Source organism: Thamnophis elegans, chromosome Z (genome assembly GCF_009769535.1).
Source record: "Thamnophis elegans isolate rThaEle1 chromosome Z, rThaEle1.pri, whole genome shotgun sequence".
Taxonomy (NCBI): Eukaryota; Metazoa; Chordata; class Lepidosauria; order Squamata; family Colubridae; genus Thamnophis; species Thamnophis elegans.
Genome location: NC_045558.1, coordinates 74,966,511 through 74,979,689, shown reverse-complemented (window position 1 = coordinate 74,979,689; position 13,179 = coordinate 74,966,511). Strand labels below are relative to the sequence as shown.

The 13,179-nt window shown below is 40.1% G+C and overlaps 1 protein-coding gene across 3 annotated transcripts in view; it reads left to right on the top strand.

Annotated features, from left to right (window-relative positions):
• Positions 1-300: 300 nt before the first annotated feature.
• The window catches only part of LANCL2 (LanC like 2), a 44,661-nt gene continuing 31,782 nt past the window's right edge, over positions 301-13,179 (top strand). For 2 of the 3 annotated variants that reach the window (XM_032235565.1, XM_032235564.1), the window contains exons 1-2: positions 571-1,629; positions 12,526-12,643. In XM_032235565.1, the coding sequence (XP_032091456.1) occupies positions 1,411-1,629; positions 12,526-12,643 (337 nt within the window). In that variant the 5' untranslated portion in view covers positions 571-1,410. The other variant, XM_032235566.1, reaches the window with a different exon arrangement.

Below are 13,179 nucleotides of genomic sequence, written 5' to 3'. Positions count from 1 at the left end.
GTTTTTTTTAACGAATGAAATTATAGCTGCAAAAAAATGACATTTCTTTATATTGAGCAAGTCTGTCAAGAGGTAGGGTTGTTTTTTAAAACTCATTTTGTTACCTTCAACATCCTTTTGTGAAACAAATGTGTTCTATAGAAGTATGAGTGTATGTCAGTTAGGAAGGATTGTTTCTGTACGTTCTGTGAGGTAAACTGGCTGAGCCGTCCCACCTCCTGAGTCTATCGTCATTTACAATTGATTTTGCGTGTTTATTTGCTGGCACTATAAGGCAAACACACACTGATTTCACAGCCACAAAGACAGAAGCTGCTGGAAAGCAAAGGTGGGAAGAGGGCCAGTAGCCATTAGTGATTCTTCCACTACCTCCATGATTTTCTTTACTTCTTACAGTCTTTGTTGTATTTGTACTAATATTAATCTGATCATCTGAAGAAGGATCGAGCTCTACCTGGACTGAATGTCCATTTGTCAGAACAGAAGAGGATAGAAAACCAACCAGAAAAAGCTTCAAAGGGCTGTTTTATTGTCTCCACTCTTCTCTTCTGATGGTCCCTGCAGGTCAGAGGATTCGAATGTCCCTGAATAAGGAGTTGCTCGTCTATTCTCTACTCTTTGGGTTTTCTTTCCCCTTGTTGATCCTGATGATCTTAATCTAAAATGATTCTGGAGACGATCGTTTTCGGTTGCCGAGAGGCAGGAGGCAGAATCTCCGTTTTGCAGCCTCGGAGCTTGTTAATAAGTGCCGCAGCGGCGACACCGACAGCCTGACTGTCTCGGAGAAGGGAGGATATCCATCGGAAATGGGGGATTAGAGGATACCCTCGAGTCCCAGATGATTCCCTAATTTGCCCATCCCAGGTGTGCCGCAGGAGGGGTAGCCCTCTTATATTTTCTTCCTAAATTTGCAGGAAACTGCCCCATCGTTGGGAGTGTGGTGTGGTGTTTCTCTGGCCCTTAACCTGAGAATGGGGTGGTAACGAATAATTATTTATACATGTGCCTACACACATTGAAAGCTGGCTGGAATTAAGATCAGAATGAAGAGAAAACAACAAACAATAGTCTCACATCGGTCCTGTCATCTTGCAGATTGACTAGGACTGGCGTTAACCCTTTAATCCTTAATTGCTAAGGATTTTAGATATTCACCCCGCTTTGGTTTTCCCTCCGCGATGAGGCGTGTCGTATTTCTCAACCTTCCCTGGTAGAGATAACTTCACCACCTGCCGAACCCCCCCGCCCCTTAATTTTTGGCTGGTATGCAACAGCTGCTGTCTTCCTAGGCGCCGATCGCAGTTGCCGTTTTGCGACCTCTAAAGCGCGTTGCTGTTATTATCGCTGGCTGGGGAGTTTGTCCTGCTTGGCTCGCCGTTCGACGGTGGGAGGGCAGGGGGGCAGGCTGAGATGGGAGAGGGCATGTCCAAACGGCTGAAGGTGCAATTGGGAAGCGAAGCGGAGATGGAGGAGAGGGCGTTCAACAACCCCTATCCAGATTATCAGCCTCATGGAAGCACCGCCTCGGGCAGCAGCACTTTGCCTACCCCCAGCGACTTGGAAGGCAATCGATGCAGTTCGGCTTCGCCCCAACGAGACGACTCCTTTCCCTTCGAGAGCGACGGGCAGGTAAGCTAAATGCAGGCCCGGCCGGAGTCTCTTCTGAGGGAAAAGGGGCTCTTTTTGGTGTCTGGGCGTTCCGTTATGGACCGCAGGTTTCTATCTAAGTTCTCGCCTAGCATTTGTGTCTCCCTCTTTTAGGTCCCTCGCGTTAATACAAGGCTCCTTCGCCTCCAGGCCTTTCTCCACACCCAAAGCGTGTGGAAGAACTTGAGAGCTAATCAAAGCCCCGCCAACGTCAGGAACTGGATGGAAGGGCTGCGTCCTTGTCTGTATGACTGTTTTTAAAAAATAGTATATCAGTGATGTTTAGCTGTCTTTCACATATTACCAGGCTGGTGGAAAATATAATGGGATGATTACTGAAATTACTCATATATTGAAATTATTGTTATATCAATGGAGGAGCAGGATTCCATCCTGTGAACCTCATCTGCTTTATCAGACTTTTAGGAAGGTGTCTGGGAACTCCTATGTAAGCCTGTTGAGTGATTTTGGCCTGTCACTGCCTACTAACCTAACCCAACCTACCTTGCAGGGATGTGTGAAAATAGGAGACAGGAACGTTAGGGATGTAAGCAAGGTTGAGCTGGCAAAAAACCTAAGATAGGATAAAAATCAAATAAATAAATATGATAGAAGTATAAATTGGAGAACTTGTCATATGAAGTGATAGATAGTCGCCGTTAACATTCCAGTATCTTAACAAATAGACTTGAAGAAAATATCTGATATTTCTTTAACTATCATGAATTTTCCCAAACGAGCATAAAGTCTGCACTTTAATCAATTATTGATAATTATCCCTTGTCAATCCCAGTCTGTCCATCTTGTGCATCAGAACTACCAGAATTTCTATGAATTTTCTTTCACAGGATATATACTGATATAATATGTAATTATACTGAATCAGTATAAATTGGAAGTACAATTTGGTATGCTCTGAAAATGTGGGGAAGTGTTAAGGTTTATGGTAACAATTTCTGGCAACAATTTTCCCATGTTCTGAAATAAAATTTGCTTATTTGAGCCAGTTCAATATAATAAGTCATAGAAAGGTCACTTATGCAAAAGGAGGCTTTTGGAAAATAATTGTAGAATTGACTGACATCTTTAAGCAGATGATAGGGAAATCCATTATACCTTGTAATCTGTACTCAGAAATAAGCCTTCCTGACTTCTGTAGGATCTACTTTCAAGAAGTGTAGCTATCTGCCCATCTGAACCAGCTATTCTCTGGTTCTAAACCTGAAATAAGCAAACTACAGCTCTCTTTTGGTATTTCCCTGAGTCTTCCAGGATTATAGCAACAAAATTCAATATCCAAACAAATAATAATGCTTGGCAGGATATTAACTAATGCAATCACTCACCCACCCACCATGTGCCTTGGATGTATATTTTAAGCAAACTTGTCTAGGAGTGAACAGGAAAAAACAAATAAGCAAACAAAATTTAAAAAAAAAAACAGAAATCCAATTCCTGCTGTTTCCATGACTATAACTATAATATTAAAATATCTTGTTACCCATTTTGCTCAATAAAAGTTGGAATATGTGCTGTCCAGAGAAGCTGCTGTGCTTCACAGTTATATGGTTACCGTATATACTCGAGTATAAGCCGACCCGAATATAAGCCGAGGCACCTAATTTTACCCCAAAAAGCTGGAAAAGTTATTGACTCGAGTATAAGCCTAGGGTGGGAAATGCAGCAGCTACCGGTAAATTTCAAAAATAAAAATAGATACCAATAATGTTTTTGAATAAATAAATATTATTTATTTATAAATAAATAACTAGCTCTGTAAGTGGAAAAGAGGGTCAATAAAAACAATATGGTATCAACAATAACTTTAAATGTACAAAAACCTTAGCTCATTCAGCAACCAAGCTAAAACATAAGAGTTAAAATCCTTCAAAACTGGATTCCTCCTCATCATCTGTATGTCCAAACAGAGCTTCAGCATTAGCTAGTGTGAGGTTATCAGCATAGACATTGTCATCATCACTGAGTTCGCAGTCATCACCATCAGAGCTGTCGTTCTCCCACCCTCATACACTCCTTCTTTCTTTCTCTCTTCCCTCCTCTGGATTCAATGGGATTTTTAGAAAATCCACACTCCTGTGCACACACTTCTTCTTTCTTTCTTTCTTCCCTCCTCTGGATTCAATGGGGTTTAGGAAATCTCCCACCCTCATACACTCCTTCTTTCTTTCTCTCTTCCCTCCTCTGGATTCAATGGGATTTTTAGAAAATCCACACTCCTGTGCACACACTTCTTCTTTCTTTCTTTCTTCCCTCCTCTGGATTCAATGGGGTTTAGGAAATCTCCCACCCTCATACACTCCTTCTTTCTTTCTCTCTTCCCTCCTCTGGATTCAATGGGATTTTTAGAAAATCCACACTCCTGTGCACACACTCCCTCTTTCTTTCTCTCTTCTTTATAGCTAAATTTGATACCATTAAAAATTAAATAGGATTAAAATCTGTGGTTTATAATTTACCAGTTGTGTCCACCCCACTCCTTTCACCAGCGTTAGCCCGCTGCACCAAGGGGGACACGTAAGAGGAAGGGGAAAATACAAGAGTGCACGCGGCAACCTCGACGTCTAAGTGGGCAAGTTCACAGCATGCGCGCCTGCACGTCTGAGACAGGGCATAAAAAGGGGAAAAAAGGCTGATTGGACCCAGCTCTGTTTGGGGCGCAGGCGTGGCGCGGCAGCAGTTTTTCAGGCTGCTCCCAGATGGGATTGTAAACCCCTTCTACACCCTGGCTCCTCCTCTTTCTTTCTTTCTTTTTTTCTTTCTTTGAAAGAGAAGCCCAAATTAGCCAAAGGGGGGAAAGCGAGCGAGCAAGGGACCCCAGGAAACTAGACTCGCTTGGCTGGACTACGTACGCTCCTTGGCTTAGTTGCTTTCCACGCGCCTGTTAATATATTCAAGGAAACAAACCGCGGCAGTTTTCCCCAAGGGCAATGCCGAAGAGCAGAGCCCGGAGAAAAACCAAGGAAGTCACGGAGGGCATTTGCCACTTTCTCTAGAAGGTGATACGAGCTTCCCTTTCGAATGGGAAGGGACGGGGGGGTTGGCTGGGCTCTTCCCAGCAGGAAAGGGGGTTGTTTGAAACATTGGGACCGGGGGAGGGGTTGGTTTTGTTTTGTTTTGAAAGGAAATCTCAACCTGTTACAATCGTCCTTCCCAAATGAGCCGAGGAGGACAGCGGTGAAAAGTTTTCTCCAACATTTAGGGGAAAGTCACGAGCAGCATTGCCCTCACAACTGAGGGGAAAAAACCCGCCCTCTTCCCCTTCCAGGTTTTCTTTAAAAGCAGGCAGCGCTCCTTGGCCGCAGGGCTTCACAGGGACCCTTTCCCCCTCCCACTGCTTCGCTCGCTCGCTCGCTTTCCCCCCTTTGGCTAATACAATCCCCCTCCCTTCCCATCTGGGAGCAGCCTGAAAAAACTGCTGGCAGGTATGCGGTTCCTAGGTCAGCAGCGCGTGGGATCAAACTAGGAAGAAACTGGAGGTGGGGGGGAGCAGTTTGAGAGACTATGGAGAATATGGACTTCAGAGGTGGACCAGAAAGAGGTCCCGACAAAGATCCGAGGCTGAATTCGGCAGTGTTTATGGATCAGGGTCAGCCCCACCAGCTGGCGACAGGAGAGCAGAGAGGAGCGGACGGAGCAGAAGCAGCCCCAGGGCTCCGCTGCCGCTCCCCGCATTTTCTGGACAGGGATCCCTTGGAGAGGGGATTCCTTCCTGCGAGACCCCGTCCACAAAATGCAGGGAGCGGCAGCGGAGCCCCGGGGCTGCTTCTGCTGCGTCCGCTGGACTGTGGGGCTTGGAAGGGGGCGGGAAGAGCGGCGGGGTGGCGGTGGCCGGCGGTGGCAGGCTGGTTCGCCTCCTCCTCCTCCAACAGGCAACAGCACTGCCGGATCCAGTTGTAGACTCGAGTATAAGCCGAGCGGCTTTTTTCAGCCCAAAAAGTGGGCTGAAAAACTCGGCTTATACTCGAGTATATACGGTATTTAGGTAAGAATATAAAGCTAATGTTTATAAATTCCAATCCAGTCTTAAGCCTTATTTCAGCCTTGCAAAAAAATTAATAAATTGTAATTTCCTAGTCTGCCAATTTTCCTTCCAAAACCTTTCCACATTTTTCCTTTAACTCTCTTTTTAATATAGTGGATTTTTCTGTTTAGAGTAGAAACTTTTTGCCTTTTTTTCTTGTCCCAAAGACCAGTATATTATCTCGAAATAAGTAATGACAATTGTTAATGATAATTGTTTTTCATTTCAACCTCAGAGGAGGCTGCCATATATGGATATCTGGCTGTCACTTGGTAGTTCACAAATCTGAAATGCTTGAATCCTGAATTGTTTCCAGGATACAGAATTGACACTAATGCAGCATCACTGGGCAACTACCAAATCTGCCAAGTTGCAATATTTTTCTTTCAAGCAAAAACAATCTCCCTGGAACTACATTGGGATTTTTTGAAAAATTAAAATGGTGCTGATTGCAAAACCAGATAGGGTTCCTCCAACTTGGAGGGAATTCTGTGAGTGAACTTCACTTTGTAAGTTCTGCAAAGCAGAACTGCATTTTTTCTGCTTCCTAATTGCATCAAAATAGAACTTTCACATTTGTACCTATAAGGAGAGGCAACAAGGTTTTTTTGATACAATAGAGAAAGGCAAGGGTTTTACCTAAAGGAAATCTGAATGTTATATTTAAAATATTTTAAAATATGTATTTTATATATGAACTATAGATAATAAAAATAGAAAACTATCATGTCAGACTTCCAAATTCATTCTCTCTGAAATCTACAGCTCCTACCATTAACACTTGCCTGCAGTTCACACCTACGAGTGGGATTTTTTGCTTTTGTTCTCATATCCCATCTGTCTCATCTCCAGCTTTCTATTTCTGAATGCTTATATTTTCTCCAAACCAATGTCTATATTCAAATTAATAAGCAAATGATATGCACAATAACTGCTGCTTGTCATTTATTTTGACTTTAATGTCAAGACCATTATCACAGACTCATAATATTTTGTCAAATATAACTTGAGTACCTGAGTTATGACAGATGGTTTGCAAAGCACAATCAGAAGTTGCCTTCAGTTGTCAATTTTTTTCTAGGACTAAAATAGACTTTGTGTAGTTGAACCATGAATATTAAAAATTAATTTACTGAGTATATGTACCCTGATATTTTGAACAGCAATAACTCAGTTTAGATTCAGTTTAGACTCTAACTGGTTCTTTAGGAGTGAGTTTAAGACTAATGATAATTCATGGCAAACATTATTTAGCTGGAGGAAATAGTTAATTGGGACAACTTCAGATGATTTAGTGATGTTTAGTTATTTAGCATACACTTGAGATTGATCATACTTTTTATTTGTACTGAAGACTCAGAGTTACTGTTTTGGTAAATCACCTAACATGGTCCCAAAAAGACTATTTTTATATACTGTCAGAAACCCTTACTGTAATTGATATAGCAAGCAGAGGGGAAATGTATGCTTGAAATGTATGCACTCATTTAAATGTTTGAAGTTAAATACACCAAATACATTTTAAAATATATATGTATTTAAAAATGTACAGTTCTAAATGCCAAGGTATTGGACATCAAATAATGAAGTCCATACTCCAGCTCAGTATATGTATTTGGAATGATTCATGACTAATGGTGTGAAAGGCCACTGAAAAATCCATTGTAATCTATAGAATCACACACTATTGAAATAAGGGATTTCTTCCTAGAGAATAACTAAAAGCAGGAATTTAAATAGATTTGAAAATAAATCTGTTTCAAGTAACAAAAATTGCTAATCCACTGCTTAGAAAGAAAATATTACCCAGTGGCCCATAATTGTAATATTGTCAAGTTGTAGGCTAGTTCTTTACAAAATACTAAACTTCTTCTAAAGAAATAATACCTTCTTGGAAATCTTATGGTTGTAGATGGCTATTTTCTCTTTATTGGATGAATAAATCATCCCTTCAAAATATCGTATGACAGGTTGGCTAGTTTCAGCTCATTATTTTCTGCATATTATCAGATTCCTGTAGCTCAAATTCAGCACATTAAGTTGAAAGATTTGCTGGACATCTCTTCAAAAATATTACATTGAGCCCAAATAATGGTTGATACTTTGTAATGCAAACCTAAATCTTAATATAATGTTGTGTTTCAAATATGTTTTATTTTCATTTTCATTTCATACAGTCACATATATACTGTGCATAACCGGGGCCATATAGCATTGAGCAACAAACACAGCCATCCTTGTCAAAAATACTCCCCAAAATACAAACCCAATATACCACTTCAACCCTCCATACACCCTTTCTTTCACCCCCCTCCAACTTTCCTTTCTCCCCTCCAACATTCCCCTCTCCTACTTCCCCTCCCCCTCTATCACTCCTTTCTCCCAATACACTCCCTCACTTCCATCTCACCCTCCTTCCGATCCTCTCTCCCACCCTCTCTACCCCTCTTTCTTCTTTCCCTCTGCTCCTCCCTTCGGTGTATTTCTACTATCTATCAATATATTCAGCTTCTTATTTTTACACTAGAATTAAAAAGGCAACAGTATACAAGTGCAATCATGTTACTTTAAAATCTAGCACATACTATATTTCCCCCCTCCCCCCTATGACCCCACCTCCCTTCCCCCCCCAACTTCCCAGAGCCCGTACACGGTATAGCTTTTTATCAAACACAGTCTAAGATATATTAAAACCAAGGAAATTAAAAAAAAAGAAAGAAAAAAAAAAGTCAGTAAAATCTCTGTGTTGAACTCAGCTTCTTGCCATTACACAAACTTTAAGCAGTTTACATTGTTCCTAATCTTAGTTGTTTGATTACCTGCAGGATTTCCCCAGAAGTTATTTGTTAGTTCAACTTTTGCCTGTACTCTTCTCTAACTAGGGGTATTATCTCTTTATCTAAGTATCTGTCTATATCTAAACCCTTAATTTTGTCCCCTTTGTACCTCCTTCCCTCTATAACACAATTTGGATACATTTCAAATTTTTCTTTTGATTTCCTCTTCCAATTCTTTTCGTTTTTGCCCTTGTTTATGTCTATGTATTTTGTTTATATTCATCAGTACTCCTCTCATATATGCTTTACTTACATCCCCTACAAATTCCATGAATATACCCTTATTCGTATTCAGAACAAAGTATTCAGATGGCAATTTTTTACAATCATTAATATACTTTTCATATCTAAATTCGACCTCCAAGACCTTCTTGCCTGCACTACCCTTCCCAATTCCGTCCAGACTGGGTTATGATCCAAAAGGACCCTCGCCGCAATCTTTGTCTTCTTCACCCTAGAAAATAAATCATTAGTGATTTGTATAAAGTCAATCCTTGAAAGGGATTGATGTCCATCAGAAAAAGGGGTGAAGTCATATGCCTCTGTGTTTCTTTCTCGCCAAACATTTCTCAATTCGAAGTTGTCCATCAAGTCTTTTTCCCTTCTAGAATTAGGTCTAATGCGATATATCTTCCAAAGGGATCTGCTTCAATTAATTCAGCCTTAATGTCTTTTCTTAAGTATCCAACTATACCATTTTTCTTTTCCGTAGCAGAGGTCACAAAATATTGACCAAGTTCGGGGTTGAACAGATATTTTTGATCAGTTGATTTGATATGAATTTCTTGCAGACAAATTATATCGTTCTTGAACTGTTTGAGATAGTGAAATATTTTCTTTCTCTTCTGTAAAGAGTTCAGACCATAACTCCTTGATCAATGGCCGATGATTATTAAGGTTGTTGCAATATGCCTTGTTTTCCCATTCGTCTGGTAGTCATACGGCTAGATCTCTGTTCCCTGGTCCCTTGCCCTTCCGGAAGGAGGAAATGGTGCTTTTTGTCTGGTAGTTGTGTGATTTGCTGTTTATCTTGTCCTTCTCGTGGTCTTTCTCCAGATCCAGATAATTCAGGGTGTCCCACCTTCAGAGTCTTGTGATAAAAATCTCGGGCTTCCCATACAGAGTTGAGACGATATTTTTGCTTATCAAATGTAATTATGATACCAAATGGCACATCCCATCTATACTGTATCTGACGGTTTCTGAGTTCTTCCACTAGAAAAGCATAATCTCTCCTGGCTCTTAGCATTTGGGGTGGTATTTCTTTCAAGACAATCAAGTCCTGTCCGCCAATTTGAAGCCTGGTATTATAAGACTCTTGTAGTATCATGTTTCTAAACTCTCTTGTAGTAAAGTATATAATTACATCTCGGGGGAGTTGCCTCTGTTTTGCCACCCAAGAGTTAGCGCGATAAATTTTTTCGATCTGCCAGTCAAAGTTGGACCCCGGTCTTTCCACCATACGGTTAAAAGCCTCTGAGAAAATCTGTTTCAAGTTCTCCTGTTCGTTTTCACGCAGCCCCCTGACTCTTAATGCAAGCTCCATCTGTTTGTAGTGTATCATAACAATTTGTTTTTCAGCGTTTTCAACTTTTTGTTGCACCACTTCAATTTTGGATGTCAAGTTAGTGTTGGCTTCATCAAGAACCTCTAGCTTATCTTCCATTCCAGAAACATATTCTGTCAATACAGTTACAAGTCCCACCATATCGTCCTTTGTTTTGGCAATCCTAGTATCAAGCTTATCATATAAGTCTGCATTAAATTTCTTTATCTCCTCTCTGAATTCTCTGAAAGTTTCTAAATTCTGCTCTCTAAATTCTCTAAGAGTCTCAAAAAAAAAGTTCTTTCATTAGCAATTCTCCAGTAGGGGGCATAGAGGGTGGAAGCTGCAACTTTGTGCCAAGTGCGTGAGATGTACGCGTGAGAGGTCTCCCCGAATTTAATTTTGATGCCATTATATCTTTTCTTCAAACAATTATTCAACAATTATTCAAACTCTGCTGGCCCGTTGTGTAGCTTACGAAGGAAGAAAGTATTAAGTCCCCCCTTTATTTGTTCTTAGAGGTTTTTCAAAAGGTTTCAGAAAAGAGCATTGTAACAAAGCAGGTTTCAAAAGATTAGCATTGTAACGAAACAGTTCAGCATATTCATCTCTGTTTGGAATGTCTCTATATTAACAAGGAGTCTTTTAAAGCTTTTAAAAGTTGATAAGAAAAAAGTCTTGTAAGCTCTTCAGAGAAACAAAACTAATTAGTAAGAGAATGCTATCTGGCTGTTCCTTTGATCTTTTTCTTTGCCGGACAGTTAGGAATGTGGCACCCGCCATTTTAGGAGCTTATTTTTTAAAAAACCAAGTGCACAAAGAAAACTCTTTCTTTTAAAAAAAAAGGCAGATAAGGTTCTCGGGTACGGACTCTGCTTGTATTAATCTCAAATAAATATATCAAAAATTGTCCTAAGCGGGGGTTCCTTACTTTGCGCCGTAATGATTACAGCCAGAATTTCTGGCACGGAGATGTGATTCAGCCTTCGGTTGGCCCCCCTTCCATTCTCAGCAAAAAAAAAGCTGCAAACTTCAAAGAAAAGCTCTTACCAGCTGGATCTCTCTCTCACTCTTCTTTGCCTGAAGAATGAGGTATCTACCAGGTATTTAGGCAGATAACGCGGCCAGGAACCCGGGGGCAGCTCGTTAAGCTGCCGCCATCAGCAAGGTCCCGCCCCGGAAGTCAATCTTAATATAATGTTTATGTAGCTTACCGTGTGCATTACTTTATTGAGTTATAGTAGAGCATACATGTTTAATATGCAACATACATTTTTGCCAACTAAGAAAGAACAATCACTGAAAAAAGTGACATGACCATTTTTCACACATGACAATTGCAGCATTGCCATAGTCACATGATCAAAATTTGGATGCTTGAGAACTGGTTCATATTTACGACAGTTGCAAATGTCGTGAGACATGTGATCAGCTTTTCAATCTTCTGACAAGCAAAATCAATGGGGAACCAGATTTACTTAACAACTATGTTACTAACTTAACAACTACAATGATTCATTTAAAAACTATGGCAAGAAAGTTCGTAAAATGGGGCAAACCTCACTTAACAAATGTCTCCCTTAGTAACATAAATACCTGTAGTTGCTTCTTGTCTTCTTCTCCTCATTTATGAACAAAAAGCAATCCATTATTAATGCTAAATTACAAAATTCTTGTTCTTTCAAAGAAAAAATTGAAAAACAAAGGAAATTTGAATGAAACCTTACTGAAAGCATGCAATCATATAGCAAGAAACAATAAATGAGTGCCCTTTATTTTTATATTTGCTGCCAAAACAATACCTGTAAAGTTAAAAAAAAAAAGGTGGTTGAAGCAGGGACAGAGAAGTTGTTGAAAGTTGAAAGTTTTGTTGAAAGTTTTACTTGGCCAGAGTAATTAAATCATTATGAAACATTAAGTCTCAAAGTTGCTAGATGTTGTATTCCTTTGAGTGCTAAATAAACATGATGCCTAAGCTCATGCATAATGTTAAAACTTAATGTGGTTTTGCTGATTTGGCTTTCAATTTTGTGTGAATTAGGAAGATGTAAAACAGTTCAGGATCAAAATGATGAAATACAAAATACCGTGTTCCAAATTCAGAACTGGGCTTGGGACATGCTGGAATGTACTGTTTTTGAAGGGGGAGTGTTGTGATTTCTGTTTTGTAGTCAAAATGCTGCATTTCAAAATGGAATGTTTCCAGTAAGGTTTGAACAATTCAGGTAAAATAATTAATTCCATCCAAAATGGAAAGTTTTGAGGGTTAAAATATTTCAGTCCCCAAACTTTTTATAACCTCTCCATTGTTTACATATTACATGTGTAATGTAATTTATTGCATAAATGTTATTATTTAAATGTGATTTATTGCTTAAGATTTGTATGTTTTATTCACGAAACTTTAATTTGTTAACTGAATCAGACCTTTCTCTGCCTTATCTTCTCTGCAGATCACCTCATATTTTAATAAGAAAATTACAACTAAAATTAAAGACTTATTGCAGCAAATGGAAGAAGGCTTAAAAACAGCAGATCCTCATGACTGCTCTGCATATACTGGCTGGACAGGTGAGATACCGAAACTCTTTGATAGTCAATTTGGAAATGAAGTCCTAAGAGGTTTACTATTTATCAAGCACGAGAGTCTACATTCAGGTTGCATTCTGTTGATATGCCGGTTCACCGACAAATGCATGCTCGACAAAACCGCGCCGACAAAACCGCGGGGAGAAAAGCGCGAGTTCAAAATTGCGAATGAGCACAGAAGCGCGCCGACAAAAGAGTGCCGACAAGCGTGCTCTAAACCTAACCCTAAAGGTAACCCTAAAGGTAACCCTAACCTAAACCTAAGCCTGAACCTTACCCTAAACCTAACCCTAAACCTAAATGTAACCCTTACCCGAACCCTTACCTTAACCATAATGGCGCTTCTGTTGGCGCTCTTTTGTCAGCGCGCTTCTGTGCTCATTCGTCGGTGTGCTGTCGACGTCATGGTTTTATCGCCGTGGTTTTGTTGGCGCGCTGTTGTCAGGCACACATTTGTCGGGTCACGGATATGCCAATTGTTGATAATAATGTTTTGCCTCTCCTTCCATGAATATATC